This window comes from Rhincodon typus, chromosome 11 (genome assembly GCF_021869965.1).
Source record: "Rhincodon typus isolate 14 chromosome 11, sRhiTyp1.1, whole genome shotgun sequence".
Lineage (NCBI taxonomy): Eukaryota > Metazoa > Chordata > Chondrichthyes > Orectolobiformes > Rhincodontidae > Rhincodon > Rhincodon typus.
Genome location: NC_063342.1, coordinates 9037442 through 9053855, shown reverse-complemented (window position 1 = coordinate 9053855; position 16414 = coordinate 9037442). Strand labels below are relative to the sequence as shown.

The 16414-nt window shown below is 40.6% G+C and overlaps 1 protein-coding gene across 1 annotated transcript in view; it reads left to right on the top strand.

The window, feature by feature from the left end:
• The window catches only part of ncam2 (neural cell adhesion molecule 2), a 1072172-nt gene that overhangs the window by 879568 nt on the left and 176190 nt on the right, over positions 1–16414 (top strand). The window contains exon 2 of the mRNA XM_048603020.1: positions 11271–11345. Within this exon, the coding sequence (XP_048458977.1) occupies positions 11271–11345 (75 nt within the window). The remainder of the gene's footprint in view (positions 1–11270; positions 11346–16414) is intronic.

The window sequence follows — 16414 nt, the reverse complement described above, 5'->3', positions numbered from 1 at the left end:
CCCACTCTCTCCCTATTTATTTCGGAACCCCCTTCCCCTCCCCCTTTCCTGATGAAGGGTCTAGGCCCGAAACGTCAGCCTTTCTGCTCCTACGATGCTGCTTGGCCTGCTGTGTTCATCCAGCCCTGCACCTTGTTGTCCCGTTATGTGGGCACTCTGTTCTAAGAATTGCCTCCTTGTCAATCTCTACACCCTTGGTTTCTTCCTTCAAATCATTCTTTAAAACCTAAAGCTGTAAGTCAAGCTTAGGTTTGATTTGGTTTGATTTGATTTATTATAGTTACATCTACCCTGGATACACTGAAAAGTTTTGTTTTGCATGCGGTACAGACAGATCATACCATACAAAGATCAAAGAGTGATTGGACAGAGCGAGGAATACAAAGTATTGGCTGCAAAGAAGGTGCACAAAAAGCAAGATCAACATTAGATTCATTCAGAAGTCCAATATCAGCGGGGAAGAAGTTGTCTCTGAACCTGTAGGTGTGTGTGTTTCAGCCATTGTATCTTCTGCTTGATGGAAGAGGTTGGAAGAGATTATAACTGGGACGGGATGGACCTTTCATGATGTTGGCCGACTTTCCACGACAACGAGAAGAGTAGATGGAGTCAATGGATGGAAGGTTAGCTTGCATGATGAACTGGGCTCATAGGATTATCTGTCCTTAGGTTTCCTAATGAGGTTCTGCACCTCTAGCTTTATAATGCTCCATTGACACACTTGGCAAATTCATTGTGTTAAAAATGCTATACAAATATAAACAGCTATTGTTCTTGTTTACATTTCTAATATGGATTACTACAGATTGATATCTGGTCAATGTAGCACAAGTGACTGTGTTTCACTTTGTGACATACTTTGGGACTTCCCAATGTTTGAAGAGCTCAAAATAAATGTGAATTCTTTCACACAAGAGAGAGAAAAAAAGAAACATTCAGAGAGAACTGTTCTTCAGATAATGATTTTGCAATAACTGCTTGAAAGCAACTTTGGCAGAAACCTCTTTCCTGAAGATAAGGTATAGTTCTCAGAAGTTAGAGACTTAGATGTGCAAATTGCAGTAATCTAAATCTAGTTTTTAGTAGGCCAAGAGCAAGTGAAAAAACTGATAAATTGTCATGAACAAATATGACTATTGCGCAGTGCAGGCTTTCGGATTGTTACTGCACGTAAGGGAAAAGAGATGTGTTTGCATATATTACAGGTCATTCATGTGGGAAAATGGTAATGTAAAAGGCAGCTCACCATCACCTTCTCAAGGGCAACTAGGTGCTATAAATGCTGATACAACCAACAACACACCCACATCCCATTAAAGAATTGAAAAATATCTGTGGACTCGTAATCCAGAACTCCAGGCTCTCGAGACATGGTTCAAACAGCAGATGGTGGAATAGAAATTTGACTAATCAATAAATCTGGAATATAAAACTAATCTCAGTAATGTTGACCATGGAAGTATCATCTATTGTTGTAAAAACTATCTGGTTCACTGACGTCCTTTGAGGAAGGAAATCTGGCCTACTTGTAACTATAGAGCAATGTGGTCGACTCTTAAATGCACTGGGAAATGGTTAGCAAGCCTTTCAAGTGTATCGACAGATAGCCAACAAATGGTGGTCTTCTCAACAAAATTCCTGGAAAAAAATAAATCACCTTTCACAACTTTAGAATGCTCCAGAATGCAAAACAGTCAATAAAAACTGAATGGAATAATAAGTGTTTAGTTACACAGAATAATGGGGAGGCGATGGCCTTGTGGTGTTATTGCTGGACTGTTAATCCAGAGACCCAGATAATGTTCTGGGGACCTGGGCTCAAACACCGCCATGGCAGATGGTGGAATTTATATTCAATAAATATCTGGAATTAGGAGTCTAATAATAACTGTGAATCCATTGTCAATTGTTGGAAAAACCCATCTGGTTCACTAATGTCCTTCAGGGTGGGAAACTGCCATCCTTACTTGGTCTGGCCTACATGTGACTCCAGACCCACAGCAATGTGATTGACTCTTAACTGCCCTCTGGGCAATTAGTGATGGGCAATAAATACTGCCTCGCCAGTCCTTCATCCTGTGAATGAATAAAGAAAAAATAAATTGTATAGCTTCAGAGGAAGGGTCTGAGGAAGACCTGTTCTGAGGATGGGTCACTGGACCTGAAACGTTAACTCTGTTTTTACCTTCACAGATGCTGCCAGACCTGCTGAGCTTTTCCAGCAACTTTGTTTTTGTTTCTGTATAGCTTCAGACTCTGTCTAACGTAAGAATATTTGATGTTGCCACTGACTATCTGCCTGTCCCAGTTCCCCTGTTTCATGTGTCTTAGGAAGCACCAAATCCAACCATAAATATTAAAAATAGGTTGGAGAAAATTGCACCATACATTCTTAAACTTCATTGTACTTATTTTCACCTGTCTCCTCATCTCTTCTCAGTGCCTCTTAACTTAATAACAACATGGTTTGATGCTAAATATTGGTATTAATCACTGTATAATTGCTAAGTTATTTGAGCTTAATCACAGAATTATGAAATCTTTAATTGGTTTTGGAGTTTAGATCAAGGCTGATACAGACACTTAGGTAATCAAGGGTCATGAGGAAAAGGCAGGACAATGGAGTTGAGGATTATCAAATCAGCCATGATCTCATTGAAGGGAGGAGCAGATTCTATAGGCTGAATGGCCTACTTTGGCTCTTGTCTCTTATGGTCTAATCCATTCAGTGTTGTAGACACACATTGGCTATGTTCAAATATGTACCGTATGGAAAATTAGCAAACTTTCTGCCCTAAATCAGATAATATTTTAACAGCTCTAGTACACGATGATGTCATTCTTTCTGTACAAAATAAAGGAGAAAACATGGTAAAGTTTCAAACTTGTGCAGAAAGTATCTGCACATTCTTGATTTAGTGATAGTAATTGTGTGTGGATTCAAGCCCTGCTCTAGCATCTCACCCATTTAACAGAAGTTACTGCTCCCAGTGTAGTGTTGAGGGAGTGTGAGCTTTTAGACGATACACAGCAAGACCCCTCCTCACTTTAAAATGCAACTTTAAGAATTGGTTTTCAACACTGCTGTGTGAAAACTTGCTGCTGTACTTTCTTTAATCCTGTAGCATCTTCGTTGCCAAAGGGTTGCTGACCATAGTTATTGTCACAGTGGACCAGGATGAAGTGGTCATCTTCAAGAGCTAAAGGAATTGAGTTGTGATATTGGTATTTTCCTGCACCACATCCTAACTGTCCAGTCAACTGGTGTAACTGGGACCATCATACATCAAAGATACTTCATCAGCTAAAAAGAATGTTAAGAAATTCTTAAATTATGCAATGCAATAAATAAATAAAAGTTCTTTACCATGTTTTCATAGGAGCTGATCCTAAAACATACATCTGTATTAGGAAGATAAAAAAGATTTGCTTTCAACTTGGTCTGTAATAGGCATGTACAGTAGCTGACCCTAAGGTGCAGATTAATTGTACACTACCAGATGGTAGTCAGTTAGTTCCATTTTCTAGTGTTCCCTACATATGCATCGGAGCAGACTGTGAGATGTATAGTACCAGATGGGGGTGAAGTTTTCTTTTTCCCTTAGGAATACCATACACGGACAAGACCTGAGGCTGAGACACACATGAGCTTTTCAGTAACATACCAGATATGATGGTGGCTTTTCCCATTAAACAATGCAGCTTTTATCCTCAGATTGGCTAACCTGATTTACATTTGTTGCCATCTGTTGTTAATTGAAAGAGATTGCCTAATGTCCAATTAACACCTTTGCTGTTTTCAGAAATTATGTACAAAAATGGCTTATTTTTAACATATACATGTGTAGTGAGATGGTTATAGGAGCACACTGGTTACATTACTGGACTGGTAAATTAATGGCCTCGACACATGAGTTTCAATGCCACTAGGGCAACTGAGGAAACTTAAATGCTTTTAATTGAGTAATATCTGAAATCATTGATAATGAAGACAGTGAAACCACTGCATTGACATTAAAAAGCCATCTGTTCAGCAAATATCTTTTAAGGAAGGGAAAATATTGTCCTTTACCTGGTCTGGCCTATATGTGACTCCAGATCAATGTGATTGGTTATTAACCCTCCTCTGAAATGACCCAGCAAGTCCCTCATTGTATTCCGGAAGGCAGATCGCCACCACTCTCACAAGGCTAACTAGGGATGGATAATAAATACTTGGCTTGCTCGAGATTCCCATGACTTTTGAATGAATAACAAATTCAATATTTCAAATGGCATCAATACTACTACAGTTTGATGTTTGCCTCATTTTTTTTACTTAGATTTGTTATAGCATCAGACTTGATGGCTACCACATACCACACAAGGTACATATTTTGTAGTCACCAGAATTAGCTTTGCATACTTCTTTCAGGGAGGCCCTTGTGGTTAATGGGTAATTATCCTTGTCTCTGGGGTTTAAGTCCAACCCAATCAGTACCTGATGGTCAATGCTTTAATAGTGCAGCCAAACAGGCTGAACATCAACCAGCAAATCGTACCTACGCAGGATAATGCCAAGCAGAAAATGTGGTAGAGACCGCCAGTCAGCCATATGCTGGAAGGAGTGTTGGAAACTGTACTATCATATCCATAGCATCAGATAACAATTAGCATGTAAAAGTGCATGTTGCCACATGGCTTGGACTCCCTAAATAAAATACAACACAGAAGTTCCTAACTTGAGCTATCCTTTCTCAATAACTCTGGCTTTGATCAATGGTCAAAAGCTATTGTTTGATTCAGTTTTATCAGCATTTATTGTTCAACCCTGGTATGAGACTTCTTCAGAACACTTCTTCTTCAGAGCAATTCTGAGGATAACTTATATCAGGCTTGAAACGTTATCTCATTTCTTGCTCCACTGATGCTGCCAGGTGCATTGAGTTTCCCCAGCATTCTCAGTGTGTGTTTCAGATTTGCAGTGTTTTGTTGTATTTTGCTTTTATTCTTGTTTATCCTGAGTTGACATTGAAAAAGTTGTGAAGGACTGGCTTCTCAACATGCTCTTGTCCATGTGGCATAAGTTAGAGAACTTCATAATTGTAGCCCAGCGACAATGAAGAAACAACATTATATGTCTGAATAAGGATGTTGTGTGTGACTTGGAGGTAAATTGCAGCTGATAGTGATCCCATATACCTGATGTCCTTGTCCTTCTATAGGTCATCTGTTCAGATAGTGCTTGGTGCATTGTGGGCAGTACTCACTGTGGCCACAGTACACCAGTGGTGGAGGATATTAATGTTTCATGACATTTAAGCTACTCCTCTCTCAATCATTCTGTCTCCTTTGGCATTAATGTCTCTGTCACACAGTCTTGTGTTCCACTGTCTTTACATAAAATAAATCTGACATCTCCCTCCACTCTCCCCTTAGCCCTGTAATATTTAGAAATGTGATGTTTCAAAGTGTTTCATTAGTCAGGCCAATATTTATCAGGGTAATGTATCTTGTCTCAGTAGTTGACCACTCGGACAGTTGTAATGAGCAGTCAGAGTTTTCCATCAACATGGCTCCAGGCACTTTAAAGGTTTTTGAAGAACACTTTTGTGTTCCATGTATGAATAACATCAGCTAGAATAATACGTGAACTGTCCTGCATTGCTTCCTGTGCTGCTGAGGTAATGATTGTAGCAACGGAGAAAGGCAATTTGCATGCTGCACTCTACTGTCTCAGAAATTGTCACCATGGGTAGTATCTTCAAGAATGGATGGCTTTTTACAAGCTAGCATCAGTCACAGTCCGATAGAGTTTGCAGCCTCTCCTTTCATGGTAATGTTGAGGAGCACAAGCTGTGGGAACCTGCAGGTTTAACCTCGTTGAGAAGCAAGAGTCCTCAGTGAATATAGTTCAGCCTTCTTCACCATCCTTTTCCTGAGCCAGTATTGTGTTGTCTTATAAAAGCACAGTCTCTGTCGTGTATAATGTGTCTCTTTGCACGGAGGAGCCCATATTCTGCAGGGCTTCAAGCTCCCAGGAAGGCTACAGTAGAGACAAAGTCTGTACCTCACCCATCTTTCACTGAAGGAACGAAGACTTGTATTGAAGTATAACATCTTTCAAAAACTGAGGGCTTTCCAAAATCCTTTTGAAGAATAGTTCCAGTCAGAAAAACTGAGCAACTTATGCACAGCAAAATCCTAAAAATGGTAATATCTTAGATGTGGATGTTTGCTGATGGATAACTATCATCCAGAAGACTGGGGACAGTTTCATCATCGATACAATGCAGTGGAGGCTGCACCTGAGGAAGTAGATTGGACATCAGTATTATATCACAACCAATGAATGACATCTCCAATTATGCAGCACTCCATTGGTTATGCAATGTCATATAGGTTAAGACTATATGTTCAAATCTCTGGAATGGACCTTGCAGCTAACCCTTTCCAACTCAATGATGTACACAGTGATGGCAGCATATTGACAATGTTACTAGACTAGGAAGTCAAAGGGTCAGGTTAATATTCTCAGCAAATGGGTTTCAAATCCCATCAAGCCACCTGGTGGAATTTAACTTCTGTGAATAAATCTGGAAATAAAAGTTAGTTTCATTAATGATGACCATGGAATGATTGTTGCAAAGACCCATCTAGTTCACCAATACACTTTAGAGAAGAAAGTCTGCCATGTGGACCTACACTAGACTGCAGAACTGCAGCAATGTAGCTAAATCTTAAACTGTCCATTGAAATGACCTAACACGCCAAACAATTCAAGGTCAATTAGGGATGAGCATTAAATGTTCATTTTGCCAGGGATGTCTACATCTCATGAAAAACATGAGAATTTCAATTGGAATGTCAATTGATACCAGAAATAATGTTGGGACAAAACAATTTCTATCACTACCCCATTGGATCTTGAGAAACTAATATGAAGGAATAAACACAGAGAACACTGGAGAAACTCAGCAGATATGACAGCACCTACAAAGAGAGAAACAGAGTTAAACATTTTGAGTCTGGTATGTCTCTTCTTCTCAGGAGAACTCAGGAGTCAAACGTTAACTCTGTATTTCTCTCTCCAGATGCTGTCAGACCCATTGAGTTTATCCAGTACTCCCTGTGTTTGTTTCAGGTTTCCAGCATCCACAATATTTTACCTTTGGCACAATACAAAAGAATTAGTTAAAAATGGCTGTTCATGACCGTTCCATGGATGAAGAGTCCTGACCCGAATCGTCAGCTTTCCTACTCCTCTGATGCTGCCTGGCCTACTGTATTCCTCCAGCTCCACACTGTGTTACCTCTGACTCCAGCATCGGCAGTTCTTGCTATCTTAATATACGTAGGGATGCCTGCCAACATTGGTTGCATGTTTCATTCAGGGAGAACTTATGTTTTGACCGAATTAGTTTTCATTTATCATCAAGGGTCAATAACTAAATCCAATCATGTGGCTATCTGATCTCCGTATGCAACCACTTCCGAAATAAGCCAGTCGAGAAAGAAATCTGATCACTGTCTCATCAAGTTTTCCTTCACAGATGTTGAGCTTACTATATCATCCTTACTGTAGGGCTCTTTTTGAGCTCAGATAACACAAGGCAAGCCAGGAATACAACCTGCATCTCCAGTCTGACTATTTTAGCTTTAGAGCCGAAGCTTTTCATTTTGCACTTATCAGGATGAATGCAAGAATGCCCAAATTTCAAACAGTTGATCAGAAAGGTTTATCTGGAAGGATAATCAATGTTGCACATTGTCAGAAATCAGACAACACCAGGTTATAGTCCAACAGGTTTATTTGAAATCACAAGCTTTTGGAGTGTTGCCCCTTTGCCAGGTGAAGTCACTTCACCCAATGAAGAAGCAGTTCCCCAAAAGCTTGTGATTTTAAATAAACCTGTTGGACTATAACCTGGTGTTGTCTGATTTCTGACCTTGTCCACCCCAGCCCTCCACTGGCACCTTCACATTAATGTTGCACATTGTCTACATTATGGCACCACCTCAGCTAATAGGTGTTGACTTGCCAACGAATTACAGAACATAGAACATAGAACAGTACAGCACAGGAACAGGCCCTTCAGCCCACGGTGTTGTGCTGACATGATACCAAATTAAACTAATCCCTTCTGCCTACCCTTGGTCTATATTCCCCATTCCTTGCATGTTCATGTGCTTACCTAAATGTTTCTTAAACTCCCCTATCGTATCTACCTCCACCACTACCCTTGGCAGTGCGTTGCTGGAACCTACCACTCTCCATGCAAAAAACTTGCCCCTCACATCTCCTTTGAACTTTCCCCCTCTCACCTCAAATGCATGCACCCTAGTATTAAACATTTCAACTCCGGGAAAAAGGTTCTGGCTGTCAGCTCTATGTATGCCTCTCATAATTTTATAAATTTCTATCAGGTCTTGCCTCAGCCTCTGCTGCTCCAGAGAAAACAATCCCAGTGTGTCCAGCCCGTCTTTACAGCTCATACTCTCTAATCCAGGCAGCGTCCTGATAAATCTCTTTCTGCACCCTCTGCAAAGCTTCCACATCCTTCCTGTAATGTTGTGACAAGAATTGAATGTAATTCTCTAAATGTGGCCTAATCAATCAGCACTATTTTCTCATGTAGCACAAATATTTCGTGATTTTTGTTTTGAAATGTATCATTCTTGCATTTGCCCTGATGAGTAGAAGATGAAAAGCTTGAGGAAAATGTTTCAAATTCTGTAGTTTTATGCTACTGTTTACTGCCCACTGCACTATCGGCCACTTTCCTTCTCGGAATGACTGGAGAAGCTGCATATGTTTTCCACAGGCCTGAGAAGCTTCAAGCAGAAGCCAAACAAGGTGTTGTCAGGAACAAACAGATTCCAGTGGCATGAAGATGCATCAATCAGAAGCCATAGATTTAAGATCATTGTCAAAAGAACTAAAGCTGAGATGGTTAGAATGTTTATCTGTTGTGGTCTGAACTGTGCTACCTGGAAGTGGGACGACAGCAGGTTCAATAAAGAGAAATTTGGTTGAATTTTTGAAACGGGAGAACAAAATCAACGTGATTGGATGGGTTTTGTGGAGTAAGACTAATCAGCTCATTCAAAGGGGTAGCAGGGGAGTGTTTGGACAAATGGCCTTTTCTGTGCTGGATAACTCAATGACCCAGGATTGATTAATCACAGTGAGGAACATTAAATTGACACAAGTCAAATTCTACAATGGACTGATGTGATCCACTAATTGAATCTAAACTGTTATAGATTAAATTTAATCATGTGTCAAAATACTTGTCAGTGATTATATCTACGTAGGGCCAGAAATGACCATAGCCAATTCCCTACTATCCTTCCATACTCCTGTGTAAACAAACTGTCTTGTTGATTCATAAGCATACTATTCCATGCCTATAGAAATGCCCTGTAGAAATGAATAAGTCTGTACCAGAGATTTGAATTCCCAGCGACTAACTTAAAGGAATTACGCCACAAGATTTCAAGTTTTAAGCCAATCTCTGTAAGAAACAAACTAGAACCAACAAAAAAATAATGTTGACTGAATATTAATTATTGAGGAAATAATCTTCTAAACTGCAGAAATTATTTATGGATGGCTTAAACATGATTTTAAAACAACAGGACCACACACTGTACCTATACCTTACAAGATGCTTTCTACTGATTTGCAGACTCTTCAAGAAAAAATCTAAAGTCATTTCCAGGTTCCAAAGGATTCACTTCTCTGCATTTTGATGAGCCGCAACATAGACCATTCATTAAATATCATTTCACTCAGTTTGCTAAAAATTCTGAAGCTGATAGTAAATAGCAAGGGCCATTCTGATAATTTCTCCTCCTAACCGAGCTAAGGCAAATCTTCTGGCACCTCTAAATTGCTGTGTGCTGATTCTCTTCAACCAGTGGATAAGCTGTCCCCAGCATTAGCTGACAGGGGAAACAGCCTTTTCCATTTGCACACCGTGGCAATTGTTATTCTACATGTCTCTATCTCTCTCCCTCTGTTCCTGTTCAAAGTCTTTGAGACAGAAAGTCTCCAGAAAGAAGCACATCAGCTATTGCCTTTTGTTTGCGATGTAAACCTAGCATATGCATTTCAATAGCACATAACCTGAACCATTGAATTCCATAATAACGAAGCCACATAGGCTTATTGTTGGGCAGAACTCATAATAAATCTCTTCATTACCCTATTTTACCTCAAATTTTAAAAGAAAGACTAAGGTTGGAAACCTTATAACTTTCTTACAAATTTTTGCATTCACAACACAATGCTTCTCTATTTGCTGAACCACATACCCAGGCCAATTAATAACCACCTGGGGTCTCATCTGCTACATCTGGCATTAACCCAGCTGCTGGTAGTTTGTGGCATTGTGGGTGAGTGGTGGGTTGGGGCTGGGGTCTTTCCCAATTAGAAACATAGAAAATAAGAGCAAAAGTAGGCCATCCAGCCCTTGGAGCTTATTTTTGGCCTCAAGACAATAAGAGTAAAGGTAAGGTTACCATTGTCCGAGAGGACTATTAGCAAGAGATGACTGGTGATGGTGATGGTTTAACCTGTGAGTCACCCTGCCTCAGTAAGGGTGAGATTGAGAAGGCAGGATCTTTATGGTGACCTTAGCCAGTACAGGAATTGAACCCGTACTGTTGGTGTCACTCTTCATACTGTCAAACATCCTGTAGCCCTCACCCAAAGACCCCCAACCCTCAAAACATTTGGCCTTTCGCCACATTACATACCTGTGGTGTGGTTCACTGTATTATCTTTGGCCTCAGGAACCTGTCCTTACAGCAGCATCCATGACCTCAATCTTACCATTGCCGACTTCAAGAGCTGCCAGACTCTGATAGCTGCTTTTGGATGGCGAGACTTACATTACAGGCTCTCGTTTCCATGGCCTCACCACTACCTGATTGGCTGGTGGTCAGTGGGGCCTTCGGCCTGAGCTGACAGCAAAGAATCCTAATAACTAACACGATCCTGCCTGATATCAGAACCTGTGAAGCAGCCAACTCTCATGTTACTCAAGTATCTAGCCTGCCAAATGACATTTTCCATATCTTCAAATAACTGAAGCTTGATGGGGCTATACGTTTGCACTCCATTCTCTTACAGTCATAAGTAACTGAGTCATTGATTTTCAGGTTATGTCTGTATGAATCTAATGGTAGGAAGATTGATAATCAAGACAGACTGCAATCTGGACTCCATTAAACTTCAGGGATTCAAATAAATTGCACTTAATCTTTTCTTCTTTTTGTTTTAGCTGTGCTTCAAGTGACTATTTCTCTGGGCAAAGTGGAACTCAGTGTGGGTGAGTCCAAGTTTTTCACCTGTACAGGTAAGCTCAAAGCAAATCATTTCCTTCTAAATGATTTTGTTGCTGTTTTAGGGCAATCCTGCACAGGGCAGCTCTAAATTTTAAGATTAAAATATTGGTTCTCCTCCCTCTATATCTTGCGTTAATTGTGGACCTTAATACATGTACAAAGGGCTATTGTTTGATTAGCTAAACAAAGGATTCTTTATTGAAGACTATCAGGATTCAAGGACAAATCTTTGTTACTTGTTACCCATTGATCAACATTGATCTAGCCACAATATCACATGTTAAAGAAACAAGTCTTATTTCTCTTACTGTTATCTTTCACTTGTATCACAGCATTTGAGTCTATAAATGCATAGGTACAACTATCATAGATCTTGGTGCATACATCAACCAGCATCGAAAGGCCAAACAAGAGTAGGAATCCTTTACAATACTGAATGTAACAGTCAATGGTAGATGTGATTTTCTCTTCGCCATATGGGCTCTGCTCTCTGTAGACATGTCTTAAACTCCTGCATACCTTTGCATCACAGCCCATATCAGCTGCTTGATCCCTTATGCACGGTTAATAATACAGAGAAGTAAAATATTCATTTGCTGACTACTAATGTAGGTATTGTATTGTGGCTGAAAGCTGCATTAAATATAAACATGAAGCAGCTGCAAAAACATGATCTTTCTGGCTGAAATCGTGGGGCCATCAGATATGCCAAGTCAATTTCCATGCCACCGTCTACAGTATTTGGAATGAGGGTGGTGTGTTTGAGATAAAAACAACTCTCCTTTCAACTTTAGGATTATATTGGTCTTGAAGGGAGTGCAATGTAGGTTTACAAGAATGATACCTGGACTTCAGGGGTTACATTCTGAGGAGGGATTATACAAATTAACTCTGTTTTCTCTAGAATTTAGAAGGTTAAGGGTAGTCTGATCAATGTCTTTAAGCTACTAACAGGAAAAGACAGGGTAGTAAAAGATTAACTGTTCCCACTGGTTTGGCATTCTAGAACTATGGGCCATAGTCTGAGAATTAGGGCCAGACCATTCAGGAGAGATGTTAGGAAGCATTTCTACACACAAAGACTGGTAGATGTTTGGCACTGTCTTCCAGAAACAGCAGTTGACACTAGACCAGTTAATGATTTTAGTTTTGAGATAGACACATTTTTTGTTTAGCAACAGTATTATGGGATATGGGCCAAAGTATAAAAATATGAATTAGGCTACAGATCAGCCATGATCGCAGTGAAAGCTGCAATAGGCTCAAGAGGCTAAATGGCCTACTCCTGTTCCTGTGTTCCTATCTCAATATCTGAAATTAATGTGCTCCCTCACAGCTTTCCATACACATACACCTTCCAGAATATTACAACAAATCCCAGGACAAGGATCATTTCAATTCTCACATACCTTAATTTGTTTTTACCTGTGTTACTTGCCCCCTTCCACACTGTGCCACTTTTTCATGAATTCTATACTCTCATTCTGCCGTGCTTAGTTCAAAGGTCATGTTTGATTACACTGTTTCCAGTGGACCAGCAAATTACCTCATTGCTTTTAAAGCGCTTTAAGATACAAGTGCGAGGGGCGTGGAAAAGGCGCTGTGTAAATGCAAATCTTTCTTTTAACATGTAATTTTGGCATACACTGTAGACTCTTGCTGCTGGCATGACTTTGCAGCAGACTGCTCCCATGTTTATGAGGATGTGGGGATGCACCCAAACTTCACTCCATCTCATTTTAGACCTTTGCATGCTCCCTCATGCTGCGCACCTTCTGTGGCCAAGCTCGCAAGCTGAAGACCTCCTGCCTGTAACAATATTAAGCTACTTAAACACCTAGATTGTGTCTGTGATTTCCAGTCAATGTGGTTGATCTGCCAGTATCTTCAGCTCTTTGTCTTCTCTACATGGTCTGTACCTCTTGATGGAATTGGTGCCCTATAATTTGCCCTCAGTACCTGTTATAAGTGGTCATGCTGTGTTGAAATGTATTCTTATTTGTTTTAATGCCTTTGCAGACTAGTTTCAAAGTTGTCAGTAAGTTAAAAGGAAAACAGACTTACTTTTTTTTCCCTTTTAACTTACTGACTAATTTGGAAACTTACGTTTTTTTTCTGACAAGTTGCTAATGATAAGGGATTTACTTCATTGGTACATCATTGCTCATTCTGTTTTCTCTAGAACAGTTGGTGTCATCTATTAATGTATCCTTTAATGAAACAGGAGAAAGCATCACAGACAAAAGTATTGGATATTCAACCACTAATCGCTGCAACTGTCACATCCACCCTGTGATTGTATTTGTCTCTGTTATGAAAGCAGTTTGTTCAGGCAACTCCACAAGAACAGATTAACTTCCATCGATCGCATTGTTATTTGTGGAACCTTGCTGCGTTCAAATTGTCTACGTGTGCGCATTGGTGTGAAACCACTTGAGAAATTATTTGTTGGCAATGCTGTATTTTGGGACAAAAGGGGAATGCAGGAGGCATCACACAAGCATGAGGCTTTTATTTTGTTATGTCCTCGTTCATTATAAGATGCTGCATCGAGCCAAGGAACTGTTAGGGAGAGAAGAGACAAAGGAATTGCAATCCTGCTAAGTGGTTGTAGACTTGCTCGCCGAGCCGGTGTGTTTGGTTGCAAACATTTCGTCACCCTGCTAGGTAACATCGTCTGTGCGCCTCCAGTGAAGTGTTGGTGTTCTGTCCCACTTGTTATTTATATGCCTCGGTTTGCTGGGGTGGTTGGCATTACTTCCGGTCCTGTTTTTCAGTGGTTTGTGTATCGGATTCAGTTCAATGTGTTTGTTGATGGAGTTCCGGTAGGAATGCCAGGCCTCCAGAAATTCCCTGGCATGTCTCTGTTTGGCTTGTGCTATTATGGATGTGATGTTCCAGTCAAATTCATGTCCCTCTTTGTCCATTTGTATTGAGGCCAGTGAGAATTGGTCCTGTCTCTTGGTGGCTAGTTGGTGTTCATGTATCCTTATTGTCAGTTTTCTTCCAGTTTGGCCCACATAATGTTTCTCACAGTCCTTGCATGGTATTTTGTATGTTGTGTTGGTTATATTGGTTGTGGGTATGGGATCAGTTATGTTCGTCAGTAGTTGTTGCAAGGTGGTTGTTAGTTTGTGGGCTACCCTGATACCTAGTGGTCTGAGTAGTCTTATGATCATCTCTGATATGTCTGTGATGTATGGTAGGGTGAATGCTAAATCTGGCTGTATTGTGTCTTCTTGTTGTGGTCTGTCGCGGAGGTAACAGCAGATTGTGCATTTTTGGATATCCATTCCTTTTAAAAGCTCCGTATAAGTGCTCCCGTTCTGCTTTGTGCAATTATGGGTTGCTGCAGCGTGTTGTGGCTTGTTTGAATCAGGACGTTATTCAGAGAGACATCAGAGATGACCACAAGACTGCTCAGACCGTTAGCTATCAGGGTAGCCGACAAGCCAACAACTACCCGGAGACAGCTACTGACGAAAATAAAGGATCCCATACCGATGACCAATAAAACCAATGTAACGTACAAAATACCATGCAAGGACTGTGAGAAACATTACATAGGCCAAACTGGAAGAAAACTGACAATAAGGATACACGAACACCAATGAGCCACCAAGAGACACGACCAATTCTCACTGGCCTCAATACACACGGAAAAGAAGGACATGAATTCGATTAAGGCAGCACATCCATAATAGTAGAAGCCAAACAGAGACATGCCAGGGAATTTCTGGAGGCCTGGCATTCCAACCATCAACAAACACATTGAACTGGACCCGATAGACAAACCATGAAAAACAGAACCGGAAGTGATACCATCCACTCCAGCAAACCGAGGCAAATGAATAACAAGCAGGACAGAACTCCAACGCTTCACCGGAGGCACATAGATGATGTTACTTAGCAGGGTGACAAAACGTCTACAACCAAACACACCGGCTCGGTGAGCAAGTCTACAGCCTCATCCACGGCCCGAGCTCCAAATCTTCTCAGAAACTTTAAATCCTGGAATGTATTTCATAATTCAGGACATCCTGCAGGCCTTTTGAGTCACTGGTGTGCCTTTTAAAGGCCAGTCGCTGTCATGACATCGAAAATAGAGCAGTCAATTTATGCATGGCAAGATCCCACAGTCAGCATTCTGGGAATGACCAGATAATCTGTTTTACTGACAATGTTTGAGGATCGATATTGACCAGGACGCCCAAGGGTGATCTCCAGAACAGAACATGCTGGAAGCAAGGGAATGAAAGATGACCAGGGATATGCAGGATTGTAAAATTGAGGTTGAAACCAGATTTGCCACAATCTCATTGAATGGTGGAGCAGGTACTTTTGCCCACAGTTCGTGTGTTCAATTGAGACAGGAGTCATGAATAGGCCAAGCTGATTGAGAAATGGACATTTCCTTCCTATAATCACATGGTTGAATAAAAAGAGCTTGTTTTACAACAATCCAACAGCTTCAAAAGTTACGATTATTGATGCCAGTCATCATTTTTCTTAGAAAAGAAACTGAACTCCAATACTTAAACAGCCCAGATGAAATGTGAATTCATGTTCACAGGATAACTGGTTATGGTCTCTGGACGATAATTAAAATGAAAAAAAAACACTCAGCTCCCCTTCTCCAATTCTATTCTGAATTAATGAATGTCAGCTGACACAGTAGGTGTAGGTGTGTGAGAGCCTGAAGAAGCCATGGAAAGTCAAACAGCATTTTCACTCTTAGCCAATGACTGCTGCTATCATCTGTTTGTGGCTAGATAATGGGTGATGGTGGGATTGGCTTTATCAGTGTCTCTGCACCACTCAATAACTTGTCTGCAGTCTCGGTTCACACAGTCTGGTTTCAGCAGGGAGCAATTGCCTAGTGGTATTATCGCTGGACTGTTAATCCAAAGACTCAGGTTAATTTTCTGGGCACTGTATTTGAATCCCACAGACAGTGGCAATTGAATTCAAGGAAAAATCTGGAATTAAAGGTCTGACAATGACCATGAATCCATGATAGTAGGAACTGCAGATGCTGGAGAATCCAAGCTATCAAATTTGATAGCTTGGATTCTCCAGC